Source organism: Solanum lycopersicum, chromosome 1 (assembly GCF_036512215.1).
Source record: "Solanum lycopersicum chromosome 1, SLM_r2.1".
Classification (NCBI taxonomy): domain Eukaryota; kingdom Viridiplantae; phylum Streptophyta; class Magnoliopsida; order Solanales; family Solanaceae; genus Solanum; species Solanum lycopersicum.
Window position 1 is genome coordinate 94,450,328 of NC_090800.1, and position 18,347 is coordinate 94,468,674.

The following is an 18,347-nucleotide window of genomic DNA, read 5'->3' on the forward strand; positions in this document are numbered from 1 at the left end:
CTAAGCACCGATAGGCTAGCTATGAGCGGTGATACCTTCTTTCGGGAAGGACGGAGGTTCACGTAACTCTCATGAGATGAGACTGTCCGGCTTGCCGGATATGGGTCTCCATACATCTCCTAGTCTTTGAACCTATATTGCCACTATAAGGATCTGGCGGGGTTAAATTCCCATATACGCTAGCATGTTATTGAGTCACTTTGGCCGGTGATTCCACCACTTTTCGGTGTGGGGGAGACACTGGATTTCATGATGCTCACATGATCTATGTCGGTTAAAGTTAAAGTTCCCAATGAATGAATGAGGCCAACCTCAAATGAATCATATAAAGAAATGAATGATACCGAAGGTGTTAGGATAGGATAATCAAGAGGTGAGCTAGATTCAGGTAATGACATTAGATTATTCTTGATCATTGCACAACAAACCCGATGAAAGTCTTAAACTACATCCTAGGTATAGCTGGTGTTCGCACTGACCTATGAATGAATTGAAATGAAATCGGTATAAATGAATGAAGCAGACTCCGTGTTTGCTAAAGAAGGCTCCCTAGTTGAGGTCCCATATGTTGAGCCCTCATTTTGGGAAGTCTTAAGGTCAAGTCCATGATAACAAGGTCTCATGGCATATGAATGAATAATATGAAAGAAACTACGTGTTATATGTTATGTGCTATATGAAGATGTTATGTGTTGTGTGTAGTACGATAATTATAACGATGCATGTCACTCTCATGGCATAAGCAAGTCCACTGACTGACTTCCAAAAATCATGTTGTTAGGAAAGAGCGATTCTTTCTCATGTATGTCCCTGGTGTGTGCTTGCATATACCCATACTTAGTACAAGTGTGTACTAATTCCATACAAACATCTACTTTTAGGTGCAGACACAGGTGGGCGGTAGAGCTACAGGTTCGTTGTTGCAGCTATTCGGACGTTAACATTCATCCGAAGTTTGGTAGGTCCTCATGCTTTCGAAGATGCTACTGTTTTACATTCTAGCGTAGTTTTAGAGTTGAGCTAGTGGAGCATGTTCCACTAGCGTTTCTTTCCTGTTTTGGTTCAGACTTTGTATTGGTGCTACTTTGGCCGATATACAATTAATACTTAATGAATTGTTTATTTCAGTTGTTTATCTCTTAAATGTTAGATGGTTGATGATGAACGATTACGAAATATTAAGAATTTTTAGCAAGTATGATTAAAGAATCAAAAATTTCAAATTTTCCGCTAAAATTAACCTATGTAAAGTAAGAATGACGCAAGTAGGCTTGTTTGTGACCTCTGAGAGGTCAACGACGCCGTTCTCGTCTGGGGTCTAGATTCTGTTCGTGACATTATGATGATAAAAAGTTGTGAGGGAATTAAAATTAACGGGGAAATAGCCTTAAATATCCTTAAACTATCGGATATCGTACAAAAACACCCTTTATTCACCTTTTGATTCTATAATGCCTTTGACGTCAACCTATTTGCCTTGAATACACCCCTATATTTGACATATACATTTGACCATAGAATTAAATTTCTCATTAGTGTATTTTACAATTAAATTAAACTAAATAACCAATGTATATACATTTCAACACTCTTGTTAAGCAAAAATATAGATACTTTATACAAACGAGCAAAAAAGATACAATATGTGGGTATCAAACTGTACAAGTATGGATACATTAGATAAACGAGCAAAAAAAATACAATTTGTGGGTATTAAACTGTATAAATATGGGATAAATATGTAATTAATAAGTACGTGATGGATACAGATCACAAAAATCGCTCTTGCAGTTATGTAAAGTATCTTGAATATGAATGAATTCAGGGGAGGTGGCAGAAAACATGTAATGTATGCCATAATTATTTAGACATTCAATTATAATTACTTTCCTATCTAAGATTTATTTATTATACTAAATATATAAAGAAATTATTTGCATAGAATTAACTTTGCTATTTATAGTCTAATTATATCTATATAATATGAAAAAAATAAAACATAGCTATTTTTCAAAAGTATTTGCCATATTCTGAATTTTTTCTAAAATTTACTCTATTTAAATATGTAGTTAATTCCGCTTGCAAAAATTTAGAATCGGGTTTGCAGCCTTACAGACGGATTGGGCCGGGCCAAGTAGTCGGGTTAAAGGTTGACGAGACCCAAAAAGGCAGTGCACAAGGATTCGTACTCCCAAGCGTCTCGAAAGCGTTATCCTGACATTGAATTGAAGATTGAATAGAAAGCTTGAAATCTGTCTTTTGGCGGCTGCGTCGAAGTTGAGCGAAGAATGGCGACGGTGGCGGCGGCGCCGTGGTTTAGAGCAAGGTTGATCCCGGAGTTAAAGAGTCGCCAGTCACTACTGTATTGTCGCAACGGCCCCCGCAGGTATCCGCAAAGTCTCTGTTTCCGGAGAAGAAGTTTCTCAATTTATGCTTCAGCAGGAGATGAAGGGGCTGTCCGAGTTCGTTTTGCACCGTCTCCTACCGGTAATCTCCATGTGGGAGGCGCTAGAACTGCACTCTTTAACTACTTATATGCGCGGTCCGTCCCGATTCTTTGTCTTTTCATCCAATTTACTTATTTCTTCATCATAGTTGACGACTATACTTGATTAATACCATTGACACGGCGGCTAATGGCACTTCTGTTTAGTTGTTTTTCTCTGTTAACAGTTATGTTACTATGACAGGTCGAAAGGTGGGAAATTTGTACTCCGGATTGAAGACACAGACCTGGAAAGATCCACAAGGGAGTCCGAGGAGGCCGTGCTTCGTGACCTTTCTTGGCTTGGTCTTGCTTGGGACGAAGGTTCCATCAATCACCACCATTTCTTTATTATAGCTAAATTGCAAAATTCTACTCTTAATTTTTGTTTTATGTGCTAATTGAATATGCTAAAGTTGACGTAATTGAACGCATAAAAGCCTTGTTCAAAACTGAATACAAGCTTATAAACCTCCAAAAGCATGGACAAGTTTATTTTGCTCCGCAGAACTAAAGGTTTGACCTCAGCTTATATCTAATATAAGCCATACTAGATACAAAAATATTATTATTAATCCCCAAATCAGCAGCAATATTATGTAAACAACAGCTATGTCTTAGTCTTGAACAAGTTGGGATCAATAAGATCAACATCAATATTATTAAAAAAAAAAAGGAGATGTTTTAGTAATTCGTTTTTGTCCGTTAGTGACTTTATAGCTTTCTTCTTGAATTTGGTTTTATTTAGAAGAGTTCCGTGTTTTTATCTGATGGGATCTTTTTATCTACTAATAGAAGCTTAGTTCATCAGAAAGTTAAATAGTTATTGCTTTCACTTCTGGACCAATCGAGTGCGGTTCATACATCTACTATTATATCGATACAAAGTAGGACACATGCTAAACCCACATTTGATCAATAAAGGGGACAAAACTAGGATGACCAAAGAAGACAACGATTCATTAATTGATTTTGTTGGTGAAAATTTCATCATTTAGCCTTGCTTGTTCAGCCATATCTTTTTAGGTTTGGAAGAGCATCGACATTGTGGAGTGGCTTACCAGCTTGCATAATACCATTTTAGGATGTCTAGAATACTCATAGAAGGGAGGTTTGTACAATGGTCCCGTTGTATAAGAACAAGGTGATATTTAAAATTGTACTCCCTCTGTTTCATTTTATGTGACACCATTTAATTTGACATGGTGTTTAAGAAAAAAAGATTTTTGAAACTTATTGTCTAAAAATAATTCTTAGATATTTGTTTGGTTTTAAATCATTTTACAAGGGCAAAAGAAAAATTTTAAAGTTATTTTTTCTAATTATATTAAAGTGACGTTTTTTTGGGACAAAGGAAAAAGGAAAAGGTGCCACATAAAATAGGATGAAGGGTCTAACAACTATAAGGGTATTAAGTTGCTAAGCCATGCTTGAAGATTTGGAAGAGGGTGATGAGGGGTGTGTCTATTACCGAGGACCCTTGAATTCATGCCAGGGCCTTCTAGTAAAAAGGCCATTCATCTCGTAAGGAGATTGGTGGAGCAATATGGGGATATGAAGTGGCACTTAGATATGCTACACATTGTATTGGAGTGGGGTGGATGAAATGGAGCTTGCATCGGGCGTCTTATGTGATAAGAATGTTCCACCAAGATTTAAAGGTAAATTCTATAAAGTGGTGGTTAGACTAGCTATATTGTATGCGGCAGTGTGTTGGCCAGTCAAGAGTTTGTATGTCTAAAATATGAAAGTAGTGGAAATAAGAATGCTGCGATAGATGTGTGGGCATACTAGAAGAGATGGGGTTAGGAACGAGGTGTATTCTGGACAAGGTGTGATTGAACCCTGTAGTGGACAAGATGTGATTGAACCCTGTAGTGGACAAGATGAAGAAGGCAGAGAAGATGAGGAAGGCAACACTGAGATGGTTCATACATGTGAAAAGAAGATGCTTAGAGGTCCTAGTAACAAGATGTGAGAGGTAGGATATAGTGGCTTGGTAAAGGTAGAGTAGGGGTGTGCAAAAACACTGTCTTATCCCCTTTAGACAGATGAACATCCTCCATAATTGTTTTGTCCATGTACAATGCAAAAAAAGATAGTTAATTGTCTTAGCATGTTCTCCACGTAAAGTACATCTCGAAGCCAAAAAATAGCCTCTTTTCTTTAGATTTTCATGTGTCAAAACTGCTTCTCAGTAGTTACTAACTTTATCCTTTAGCCTTCAATTCATACTTCAAAGTGATTTTTAGTTCATAACTTCACATTATACAAAACATCAAAATCTAAAGTAAGAACCTTATTCCTCTTAATTTCTCTTCGTTTAACACTTTGTGTAGTTTTTTCATTACATTATTGTGTTGTTGCGTCAAATTTATTAGAGAAGTCATATATCTATTTTATAAGTGTTCTCTTATTGGTTAAATCGAAAGGACCAATACCGATGAATTGAAATTCGATAAATTTTTTCTTATTGGTTTGGTTATTGGTTTAACGTATTTAAAAATCAAAAACCCATAAACCAATCCGATAATACATAAAATCGAACCAAACCATTGATACACACCTCTAAGGTAGAGATAGTCAGCACTAGTATTGGATAGAGGTGACTAGGTGACATGACATGACATACATGCAACTTGCCTAGTACGTGACCTTCAATGAGAGCATATGGGTTCAAGGATTAGAATAAAAGTTTGATATGTAGTTGATCATTGTCTAGTTTTCCCTATCAATAGTATTATTATTACTCTCTTACTATCTTATTCTTCAATTTTTTATTATGTGTATTTTTTATTACCTTTGCTTAGTTTATCGTATTTTTGTTACTGCTTTTGTTCGTTTACCATCATTTTCAACATAACTTCTTCACTATTGTATTTTATTTTTAATTCTTTTTTATATGTGGTTACTTGAGCCAAGGTCCTTCGGAAACAACCTCTCTACTTTCACGAGGTAGGGGTAGGGTTGCATAGATACTACCCTCCCCAAACCTGACTTGTGGGAGTACACTGGGTATGTTGTTGTAGTGGGATGAAAAGCTCATGGTTTATTCTCAATGAAGATTTGACAGAAAGCTATATCCAATAGGTATGCAACCAACTCCATTACAATGTGATTCTACTCGAACCCCATTTAAAGTATTTTCTCTTTATAATAGGCTTGTGAAGTAGTCAAGCCTAATGTGACGTCCCGCCACAATTTCAGCCTGATTTGGCATCTGAATGGGGCAGAAGGATCTAGAGTTGTGAAGAGGTTTGCAGAGAACTCTAGACCCTTCTAGATCTCTGGAGAAGACTAGAGAATTCCCTAGAATTCTCTAGAATACTTTGGATCCTTTTGGAAGAGTTTAGCATATTCTAGAGAGTGTAGAATTCTTTAGAATAAAGACTAAAGTGTAATTACTTTAGGGACTTGTAGAATAATATTTATTTACTCTTAGGCCCTTAAGAAGTAGTATAAATAGGAGGACCTCTCATTTGTAATCCATCCAACAATCCAACCAAGAGTTGTAATCAAATCTTCCAAGCTTAATACAAGCCCTCTTCCAAAGTTCTTTCTAAGTCTTTCTTTACATTCTCTTAGCGTTCTGAGTCTTAAAGGCTTACTTGAGCTTACAAGATCCTGAAAGATTCGTGAGTAAGTTGTCGAGTGCCGCACGGAGTCTTAGCAAATACTCCAAGTACGTGACACTAAGCTGAGTAAGCTCAGGTAGGTGCAATTTTGCTGGTCTTTTAGCACCCCTTAGAATGGAACATTTAGATGGGTCTTTTGATCGTTATGTAATAAATTCTTGTTTGTGCTAGAATTCACCTAGTGTCAAATGCCAGTGCAAGTGGAATTTAATATTCTGCATATACAAAACTCTCGAAGTTCAGTAGCTAAATTCAGTGTCATAAGTTGATCTAATGAAGATGAAACATTTTCTGGCTTATTAAATGCTGAAGTCAAAAGGTCATAGGGCTAGTTAGCATTAAGGGACCGTTTGGAAAGTCACCTAGTAATTGTAATTGGTGTAACTACTAGAATAGTAATTACAAGCCTAACACACCTAGTAATTATGCTTCCTATTTGCCACCGTGTATGTATTTTTGGATGCACAATTGCAATTATAAGATTATATCAAGTCTTAAAATAAAAGTTAATTATTTAAATGTATATTAGAAAAATAAGAAACTTTATTAATGATATTTAATTAAATATTTAAGATATATATTATATTTTGAAAATGTATTAATTAATAAGCATATGTTCTTTAACTAATATTATGAAAAAATAATTGATTTATATTTTTCAAATTTAGTGTATTTCAGTTGTATTGATCATAAAAACTGAAAGTACAACCCTTCGGATGGCCCACTGGTTTGAACTTGGGACTTCTGTGTTAGAGGTCTCAAGTTCAAAACCCTTTTGCCAGCGAAAGCAAGGGGTTTGCCTTCTGGGCAGAGCTCGTCGCACCAGACTTGCCTAGTGGGTTACCTCTCTTATGTGGTTTGCGAGCTATTACATAGGAGGCGGGGTTTTACCCTGTATGCACCCAAAGGGTAGCGGCTGTAAAAATTAGTAGTACAAGATTTCTATGAACATCGTTTGACAAAAAGATTACTATTATAATTAAATTTCATAAATTATTAAAATATTTGATAAAAAGATAATTTATCAAGTCTAACAAAAAGATAAATGACTTGCAATCACACCAGATTGAATATGTGACTTTTGATTCAAACTGATCTTCTTCTTTTACTTTATGACCTGTTAAGTGCTTGTTGCCTTTATAATATCCTGTTTGTAAGTTTTCAATCAGGAGAATCTTACAACTTGCTAGTAGAAAATACTATCTCACGAGACCTATAATGAAGGCGAGGAATTCTCGTCACTTGTCATTGTGAAGTGAGCCAGTACTTAAAGTCTGTGTTAGTTTTCAATTTTTTTCCTTAAGACGTAACTCTAAGTAATCACCTGTAGTGATGATATTCTTTTACCTATCAAAAAAATAAATATGAAATGATGACATTTTTTGTTTTTTATCAAGGTCCTGGAATTGGTGGGAACTATGGCCCATACAGGCAGTCTGAGAGGAATGCCCTTTACAAGGAATTTGCTGAAAAACTTTTACAATCCGGTCATGTTTATCGATGTTTTTGCTCAAATGAGGTGATTGTATTTAATTTTGATTTCTCTCCTTTGGTCTCTCCGAGTTTTGCAGTGAGAATTTTGAGAGTAAAAATCTGTACATCTAGAATGTACTTTGACAGAAGCAGATATTCGTGCTGCAGAATTCTTTTAGATTCCACCTATTAGACTAGTTTCAGAAGCATGATGCTCTCAAGTTTGATGCCATCTAAAACTGCTCCACTGCTATTTGCTTGATGGGTCAAAACATTTGTCCACTTTGTGGTTTTAGTATATTTTTTGAATGATTGTGTAATACAGTAACCATTTTCTGTTGTTTAGGAATTAGAAAAGATGAAAGAGATGGCAAAATTGAAGCAGTTGCCTCCCGTGTACACTGGGAGGTGGGCCAGTGCTACAGAGCAGGAAGTTCTAGAAGAGCTGACAAAGGGGACCCCATACACATATCGGTTTCGAGTACCAAAAGAAGGGAGTTTAAAAATTGATGACCTCATTCGTGGTGAAGTTAGTGATATTTCTCTACTGTTTTTTACAAGTAAATTTATTTACCCATTTAGGCTGGTGGTTTTCCTCTTTTTATTGTCATAATTGCAGTCTAGACTATAATGTTGTACTGCCAACAGGTGAATAAATTGAAGAAGTTTTTTTTAGTCCAACCTAACAATGACAAGTTTATTGCTTAAAACATTGTGTTTGATGTTATGCTTGGTTCTTCTAGAAGATTAGAAATAAAAGAAGAAAAAGAGGGAGAGGGGGGGTTACCTTCTCAAGGAAAAATGAAGGAAGAAGGGTGGTGGTTCTGAGTAGTTTCTTGGCAGGGAACAATTATCTTAGGATGGATTTAATATGATTTTAAGTTGCTGACTATCTATTTCTTAAAAGTAAGAGCTATGATTACACAATTTTATTACCTTGCTTAGATAGGAGGACTAACTTCTCTAGGTTATCAATTGGTAGCTTCAAACTCAGTAAATGCTGTGTAGTAATATGGTGATTATAATGCTTTAGTGATTGAGTTTAAGCTACTGTTGCTTGGGGGTTTGAACCTTATCAACCTTATATAGCTTGTTTTCATTTCATAAAATCTTGTATTTTTACAATCATTTAATTGAATTTCACAGAAAACTGAAAGGTGGTTGTTTATTATGTCTTTTGAAACTCTCTTCATTTCATGTCAATATCTTTTGTACTATTCATCTACTATTAAACATCACTCATGTTATGGTTCTCCCAATTTTTTTTCAATTTTCATGAAATGGAACTTTTGTTGTTGACATGCTTTTGAACACTTTCAAATATCTATTATGGGAAATCGCAAGTGGGCCACTTTTATAGTAGAGATTAGGTGTGTCAAATGGGCGGGTTGGGTTGAAAATGAGAATATTAAAATGGGTTGAATAAAAGTCGGGTTGGGTCTTGACCCGCCCAAGTTTACTTTGGGCTCAAATGGGCTTAAAAACGGGTTGGGTCTTGACCCACCCAATTAGACCCGATTAATCTCAATAATTTAACATATTGATATTTAACTTTTTATAATCACAATTTGAATTTTAGCTCAAGAATTTTTATAAAAAGTAACAAATGGATAGATAAACCCTAAAAGATTGAAGTATTTTCTAGATATTCAGGTTGCTAGTTTAGATCATGTATTGGTATTTCTCAACGCAAGTATGCCTTAGACATTCTTGAGGGGACGGGAATGATGAGATGTAGACCTATTGACACTTCTATGGATCCAAATGTTAAACTCCTTCCGGGACGGGGGATCCACTTAGTAATCCTGACAGGTATAGACGGCTCATTGGAAAATTGAATTATCTCACCGTAACTAGACCTGACATCTCTTTTCCAGTGAGTGTTCTAAGTCAGTTTATGACTTCCCCTTGTAATAGTCATTGGGAAACAATTGTTTGTATCCTGCAATATATAAAGTCAGCTCCTGATAAAGGACTACTCTATGAGGATCAAGGCCATGAGCATATCATTGGAGCTGATTGGACAGGCTCTGATAGACGTTCGACATCCGAATATTGTGTTTTAATAGAAGGTAATTTGGTGTTGTGGAAGAGTAAGACACAAAGTGTGGTTGCTTGATTTAGTGCAGAATCAGAATATCGAGCAATCGCGGCGGCAGCAACTTGTGAGCTAGGTTTGGATCAAACCGTTGTTGGGAGAACTAAAATTTGACAAAATTGTGTGACAATCAAGCAACTCTTCATATCACATCAAATCCAGTGTTTCATGAAAGGACTAAGAACATTGAGATTGACTGTCACTTTTTCAGGGAAAAGATACACTCAGGAGATATTGTTACGAAATTTGTGAAGTCAAATGATCAGCTTGCAGATTCTTCACCAAGTCCATCACAAGTCCTCGTATTAATTACATTTGTAACAAGCTAGGTAAATATGATTTGTATGCACCAGCTCGAGGGGGAGTGTTAGAATAGTAATATGTATATATATTCCTACTTAGAATCGAAATAGGAATCCTACTTAGAAAAGGATTTCAATGTATTGTCTATAAATAGGGTCTAATGCAACAATTTAGATACACAATTCAATAATATTTTTCTCATATAAGTCTGATAAGTCTCAAAGTGTAATCAAATCTACTCTAATGACTTTGTCTCTATCATTGATGTTTTAGACTCATTATAGGGATAGGACGAGAGAGTGCCTTTAGAGTTCATTTTGTGAATATGGTTTTCAGTACAACCCATGTATTGATTTACAGAAATAGAAACAGTTAGCAATCTCAAAAAATTATAATTTCAATAATATTGTTACACCAACAAAAAACTATGTGTATAGAGTGGAGATGCCGCGCACTATGAAATAATCAATGGGTAGTTGAGTATTTAAAAGGCAGAAGAGAAGACTTACCGCATGGGATATTGCTTTTTAAGGACTCATGTGGACTATACGGAGAGAGAAGTAGGAGAGCTTCCAAGGGCGTAGTGCAAGATTTTGTACACTTGATGAATAGCCTCTTTTTCTCTTGTTGGTGCACCCTCTAGGTTCCTATTTGTAAAATGATTGTGTTGTTCGTAGAAAATCATGTCTTGTTGTGAGTTTTCTATTTTGATTTACTCCTTGTATACATGCACTTTTTTGCAATAAAATTTGTTAGTTTATACAAAAACACCTTCGTACTATATATTTTTGGGTTAGGAAGAACCAAGTAGGAGTAGAATATGTACTCATTTAATTGAGAAGTCCTATAATTTCTGCAAAACAGTAGTGTAATAGTAGCTGCTTGGTACTTGGTAATGGACTAAAATTTTGCATATCTTTGAAAAAGAGTTAATGACTGAAATGATATAACTGTAGGTTTTCAATCTTTGACAAGAAAGTAACTAAATGCTGGGAATCTCCTGTGCAATGCACGGGCAAAATACTAGTACATCTTGGTAATTATGGAGGACTGACTCTGTTACACTTTCATGAAGGTCAGTTGGAACTTCGACACTCTTGGAGACTTTGTGATCATGAGAAGTAATGGACAACCCGTTTACAATTTTTGTGTCACAGTTGATGATGCTACTATGGCTATCTCCCATGTCATAAGGTAATAGATTAATCTAATTATAATACTGTATGACCCCCCCCCAAAATATACTGTATGACCCCCCCAAAAATACTGTATGATGAGCCTGATGCTCCAGAGGCCAAGGACATTGTAGATTCCCACTGAGAAGTTGAGGTGACAGTGAAGAGGGTTATATAGTTATATGATCTATTAGTTATTAAAATGAAACATCAGTCATGATGTAACTATGTGTTTAAAATGTAGTTCTCACTGTTGTGGCGTTTACTAGATGATGATTATCAAAATTTATTCCACTTGACAATGGATTCAGATTGGTGGTAGTGAGGTCCTGAAATGTCAAGGAATGACTATTATAGATTCTAACATGTGCAAGAACAATTTTGTTTCCTTTTCAGTTGTCTCTATCTTACACGGACTCATCCATTTGTCTTGATATACCATTGTCTAATGGGTATGACACGGTTACCTTGAAAATGTACTGAAAACTTGCCAAAAATCGAGCTTACCCATGCCATAATTTGTACTTGAGGGATGAGACTATGACTCCATGTAACATAGTTTATATCATTTTGTTTTCTGCACATGGATACTGCCACCTTTTACATATGTAGCATGTATTTTTGAATTGATTATTTGGTACTCAAGTACTGATGAAATGTTGATGCTTCAGAGCGGAGGAACATTTGCCGAATACTCTAAGGCAAGCATTAATATACAAGGTACTGCTTTCCTAGTACCCCCCACCCCCCACCCCCAAAAAAGGGGGGGGGGGGGGAAATAGAGTAGAGAAAACGGAAAAAGAAGAAAAGAATCACGAGGTAGTTTTGTATATGATTTCTCTCTTAGAAGCTTATGGGGAAAAATCTTTGTTACCTTGCTGCAGGCACTAGGTTTTCCAATGCCTCACTTTGCGCATGTTTCTTTAATTCTTGCCCCTGATAGAAGCAAGCTCTCGAAACGGCATGGTGCAACTTCAGTTGGTCAGGTAAATACAGACACACGATTGCATGCTTTCCTTGTGAAACAGTTTTAGGGGTATACTTGTCTGAGACATGAGTTATTCCTTTGCTTCAATGTTATCTACCCTTTCCTTTTGAGCTGGTGAAGTGAGAAATCTTAGTGTTTTCCTTTTGCTGACAGTTCAGGGACATGGGCTATTTGCCTCAGGCAATGGTGAACTATCTAGCTCTCTTGGGATGGGGCGATGGTACAGAAAATGAGTTTTTCTCCCTTGAGCAGCTTGGTAAGTGATTGCCTCTATGCTGATGTTGACATGTCTAATGCTAACTTGCAGTCATTACTATTTATTCACATTCCAACAGTGATAGCTTCTCATTTCATTTGCAGTTGAAAAGTTCACAATTGAACGTGTAAACAAAAGTGGTGCCATATTTGATTCGACCAAGTTAAGGTATTGTGTGTGTGTATATATATATCAATTTCTTTTTGATTGGTGAGAGAGTAGCTCCTATTGATATATGCACAGCCAAAAGATAATGCTGGAGGGTTACAACCAGAAACAATAACCATCACAGGTTGTGTAAATTGTAAATCACTAATCAAGTCAATCATGACACCAAAAACATTTACATCTGCCATGCTACAGCAAAAACTAAATAAAAAAATACATATGCATTTAACTTGTATATCAGAACATTTTGTCTTCAAACTTCCTGATGTTTCCTTCATTCCATAAGCTCCACCAAACGGTGGAGATGCAGCAAGAAACCCAAAAACAATTCCAATTTACATATGATTGAAAGCTTTCTCATTTTCCAATTTGCAAAGATACCCTGGAATACTTCGTCTCCTCCTCGAATCAATACATTGCTATATTTTCTTCTGCTACATGGATAGGCTTGGTTACCAAGACATTATGAAATTGAATTATATGTCTTGATTGTTGTTTAAAATATGGTTATGAACTTCAGGTGGATGAATGGTCAGCATTTGAGATCACTTCCATCTGAAGAGTTGAACCAAATCATTGGTGAAAGGTGGAAGGATGCAGACATCGTTACAGAATCACAAGGAGTTTTTGTACAGGTAGAAATTTTCCCCTCTCTTTCATTTCTCAACCACATTGTTACTACAAGATTTTTCTTAATCATCTTTGTGGAGATCTAACAACGAGATTTTGGAGGATTTTTCTTAATAATCTTTCCCGAATGGCTGTTGCATAGATGCTTGTCATTAAATATCAATTCAAAAAATTGTTGCTCAATGTACTTTGGAGTTATGGTTCTTATACCTGTTAAATTTTCTGTATATATAGGATGCTGTTCTACTCCTCAAAGATGGGATTGACTTGATACCAGATTCAGAGAAAGCACTTTCAAGTTTGCTATCTTATCCTTTATATGAAACTTTGACAAGGTGATCCATGAAATTATGTTTTAAAACTATACCTATGTGACGCTAAAAGATGAAAACATGGAGGTTTCAATTTGGTCCATTCATTAAGGCGGGAATGAGAATATTTGTTGATTAATGAGTTCAATTTTGTTATAAATAAAGGTAACTAATTATATCCCATTTACTCCATTACCAAGTGAACACAAAAGACGAGTTCCACAACAAACATTGGTTCTTTGTAAAGGCAACCAATTGTCTATGGAAAAGGGTCGTATTTGCCCCTCTACTATCAAAAAATAAGCTATATTTACCCTCCGTTATACCTTTTCAACAAATATCCTCCTATAGTCATAATATAGAGCTATGTTTCTCACCCGTGAAAACTTCACTTTCAGCTTTTAAAAGCCATGTGTTATTCTCTTATTGAACCAAATAATCAGCCTCACTTTTGCCCGCACCCAAATCACTCTCATTTCTCTCTATCCGGAAGGTGTACTTGAGCCTGCAAAATCAATAGTTGGTCCAAAGCTCCCTAATCTTTCTTCTCCCCAATTCCATCATCTCATTCTTATGCAACAAAACCAAGTCTTATTAGTTATAATTTACTTAATAAGTACAAGGTATAATTTAAAAAATTGTTCCTATTTATTAAATGCTTTTTGAGAATTGAGTAGTACTAAAAAGAACTACTTTAATGTTAAGGGTGTGGTGATAACAATTGTCAACTTTAATCTTGAATTCCTAAAGCGACAATTATTTTGAGCTAAAATGATAGCAGAAAATGATGAATAACTATATTTGTTGTGAGGCGGGTGATATCTATGTTGAACTTTGTATTTTTTTGTAAATTAAATAAAAAAGGTTATATTAAAAATAGAGAAATTAAATCTCATGTAATGTTCTGTTATATAATTACCATTTGGGCAGGATTTAAAATAGAATATAGTGGATTGCTTTACTTTTAATTCTGGATTTTGTCCAAAAAGCATGGTAGTTTTAACATTACTAGTTTTTTTCAAAAAGCATGCCATTTTCCCAGAAAGAAAATTAATTTCTGGTAACAATTTTTTCCATTTTCAATGTTCTATTATAAATCAATTTACATTTTAGAGTGAGGGGTAAATATAGCCTGGTGTTTAATAGTGAACTCTATAAAAATGAGGCTGATTTTTCTTTCAATAAGAGCATGCCATGTGACTGTCTAAAGCTGAAAATGAAGTTTTAACGGGTGGGGTAAATATAGCTAGTTTGAACGGGTGAAGGGTAAATATAACTAGTTTTAACAGGCAGGGGTAAAATTGTAGGGGTGTATATTCATTGAAAGTGTAGAATATAGGGCAAATATAGCTTATTTTTAATAGTAAAGGGGCAATTATCCTTTTCTGAATTAACTATTCCATCTGGAGCATCATTTATCATGCAGCTGTAATTAAAATGTTCTCTAGCTGAAACAATATAGCGAGCATTGAATATTAACAGGAGGTGGAAAGCTAATTCAACACTTTGCTCTTGCATATCAGCAACTGTTATAAGCCAAATAATTTTATATAAGTGGGAAAAAAATCTTGTATGCAAGCAATGCATAAAAAGCTAAAGAACCTACATTGAATATGCCTTTTCTAGAGTTCATTTTTTTTATCAATTAAAAAAAATAGTTCTCTAGAGAAGATACAAATCTCCCATACAAACAGGGACCTCATGGGTGCTTGAAAAATTAACGACGAACAATAGACCATTCCTTAAATGTGCATAATCTATCTCCTCAAAACCCTTTTTGTTCTTCTCTCCACAGGACCCACATGAAAGCAAAGGGGTAACATTCCGTGCATTATGCTGCCATGAGAATTATGGCATCATTTAATTTAACCCAAGCCAATTCAATACCACTCAAAATCTTGTTGATATACACCATTTTTCTCTTTTGTTTTCAATTTTTTGTCACCGTCCTTGCTGCCCATTAAAAATAGCACATTTCTGGGTACTTTGGGTAAGTGGAGAAAGTCCAACTCGTCCTTCAATATAAGCCTGTGATAGTATCACTTGACTGAGAACACTCCCTCTCTCTTCACTCTTTACCTCTATAAGTCCTTGCTAGCATGTGTTGTGTTCTATTAGAGTATATCAAGCAAACTTAAATTCAACAATCTTCCAGTCTTGTAAATTCTTTCCTGTCCCAGGAGGATAGCCTCGAATGCCATCTCTGCCTATTTGCCCCAGCCTTTTCATTTCCATAATGTACAACATAAGAGATAACAAGTTTCCTTGTTACAGATCCCTCAAGCTACCAAAAAATCTGCATGTGTTCGACTTACTAGGATCCAGTACTTGACCATGAGATGTAAACTTGATCCACTTCCTCAACTTATTCCAAATCCTATATTCGTTATGATAAAATGCAGCAACTTTTAATTCACATGGTTGTAACTTCCAGAGGGCCAATTTGCATAAGATTCCTCTCCCTTCTTTTCTTGTTGGGTCGGCAACTTTTTTTGCCACCAAAACCATGTCTAGAATCTCTCCTCCTTTCATGAACTCTTTCGGGGAGACGATGTCTTGTCTAACACCTTTGTAATTTATAAGGTCTTAGTCATTGATATTCACTAATCCCGCTGGAGGCAAAAGCACTAGGTGCCTGGTGGTATCTTCCCTCCACCTATGCTGATGGGAGGTAGAAGGTACCCCGTGAAATTAGTCGAGGTGCGTGCAGCTGGCCCTGATACCACAATTATAAAAAAGTACTTAATATTCAATTACTCATTGCCTAATCAGCGAAATCACAATAAAATATGTGTCAAAGGCTTGTCTCAAACTTCCTAATTTCTTGAAATGCAACTGTACTCCATCACCGCCCCTTGATCTGCTCCAGCATTGTTGAAAGAAAGTTAACATGAAATTGTCCAAACTAGGGGCCTTGTATACTACAAGTCTCCAGGGAAAAGAGATGCATGCCAAATAATTTTCAGACTCCTAGAAAGAGAAAGGGATGCACAAGAGAAAGAGTGGGTGTAGAGAAATGGTGGTTTTTGAAACTATTTGTTACATCATAAGCTAAAATCTTGAAGTATGATGTTAAGCACAGATTCTAATTTCCTCGAAGGATCATTAAGCCAAACAGTGTAAGAAGTGCAAGCAGTCGGGAAAATATTCCTCGTATAATATCTCCAAACAGTGTTAGGAGTGGAAGCTTAAATGTATTGCCAATTAGAAACACCCTGAAATGATGCTAAAAGAAGAAAGCTTATAGTATGTGTGACACTATTTATGGTATTCCATTTGCAGCACGGAAGGAAAACTGATCTTAGAAGATGGAGTCTCTGAAGTTGCTAAGAGCTTGTTAGCAGCCTACGACAGTGGTGAGCTCTGTGGTGCACTTGCAGAAGGCCAACCTGGATGGAGAAACTGGGTGAAGAAGTTCGGTAAATTGCTGAAGCGCAAGGTTCGATCTGAGTATTTTCTTTTTCGCTGAAAGTTTTTTTTTCAGTATTTATTGAGGTTGCTTTATGTACCAGGGAAAATCTCTCTTCATGCCCCTTCGGGTGTTGCTAACAGGAAAGCTTCATGGACCTGATATTGGGGCCACCACAGTATTACTCTATAAAGCTGGAACATCTGGTTCTGTAGCACCCCAAGCTGGGTTTGTTACATTTGATGAAAGATTTAAGATATTGAGAGAAGTTCAATGGGAGTCGTTCAGCTCAAATGTGCCTTTGTCTGCTGGTGTTGTAACGCATTGAGATTGTGGCGATATTCTGTTTTGATTATCCATTATATGACTTCTATCTCCACCATTCCCAGTAGAAACAAAGAGAAGCTGCGAGCACAAGGGGGGTTTTCTTGTGTTTGCATCTCGTCTGGAATCAAAGAGGGCTACCATCTCTAGCGGGATTCCTTTTCTGTATCTTCCCCCTCCCCCTCCCCCTCCCCCTCCCCCTCCCCCTCCACGGGGTAAGGCTGTGCTGATTGTGACACTACGTTTATTTTTCACCGAACAATGGTAGAATAGTTAAAAAGGGGATTGCAGCTCCAACCCAGGTTTCATTGCATAAACAATGGACTAACAAAGATATACCTAAACTTTTACTTTTTAGTTTGAGTCGTGTGTAATACACCCTTTTATTTGAAAAAAAAATATTGACACAATATGACATTCTACATAGAAAAATATTTCACCTTGATAAAATTAAATAATAAATTATTAACATTAGTTAAGAATTAAAGATTAATGTATAACTATTAATAAAATTTAAATTATTTTTCATACCCCCACTCAACTACCTCTTCCACGTAATCCTCCACCCCAAAAAAAGATGTTATTTTATTTTTTCAAAATAAATTTTTTATCCAGTCCCATTTAGCCGTCGCTCCAATTTTTATTTCCCTCCTTTTTCTTATTGTTAGATATATACGTACATATATTTTTTAGAATAATTTTTTTTTAATAGTTCACTGAATATAACATAAATAAATAAATAAATAAAATTAAAAAAAGTCTTGTGGCAATAAGGAAATTTTTTTTTATTGGTATGTATATATCCGGGCCCAAAAAGAGAAAAAAAATTAGAGGAGGAGGGTTAAATGAGGTGAGTAGAATTATATTATTTTAATAAAATAAAATCTAAATTAGTATTTCAATAGGGGGTGGAGGTGGAGTGAAATAAAAAAAAATTAAAATTCTTTTATAACAAAAATTTAAACAAAAAAAAAAAACTTTAAAATGGCTGGGGTGGGCGGAAGTGAAGGAGTGGGGTAAACACAATATTTTATAAAAGAAATATTATTTTTTTGAATAATAATTTTTAGTTTTTAATTTAATTAATATTAA

At 35.7% G+C, this 18,347-nt stretch overlaps 1 protein-coding gene across 1 annotated transcript; it reads left to right on the forward strand.

The window, feature by feature from the left end:
- Positions 1 to 1,999: 1,999 nt before the first annotated feature.
- Positions 2,000 to 17,665, forward strand: LOC101259201 (glutamate--tRNA ligase, chloroplastic/mitochondrial). Its single transcript, XM_004231058.5, has 13 exons — positions 2,000 to 2,542; positions 2,691 to 2,809; positions 7,518 to 7,639; positions 7,940 to 8,122; positions 11,070 to 11,188; positions 11,841 to 11,889; positions 12,054 to 12,155; positions 12,311 to 12,413; positions 12,518 to 12,581; positions 13,102 to 13,216; positions 13,446 to 13,546; positions 16,805 to 16,961; positions 17,035 to 17,665. Exons 1-13 carry the CDS (start codon positions 2,289 to 2,291, stop codon positions 17,257 to 17,259), a joined length of 1,713 nt encoding a protein of 570 aa, XP_004231106.1. The 5' UTR covers positions 2,000 to 2,288; the 3' UTR covers positions 17,260 to 17,665.
- The last annotated feature ends 682 nt before the right edge of the window (positions 17,666 to 18,347 follow it).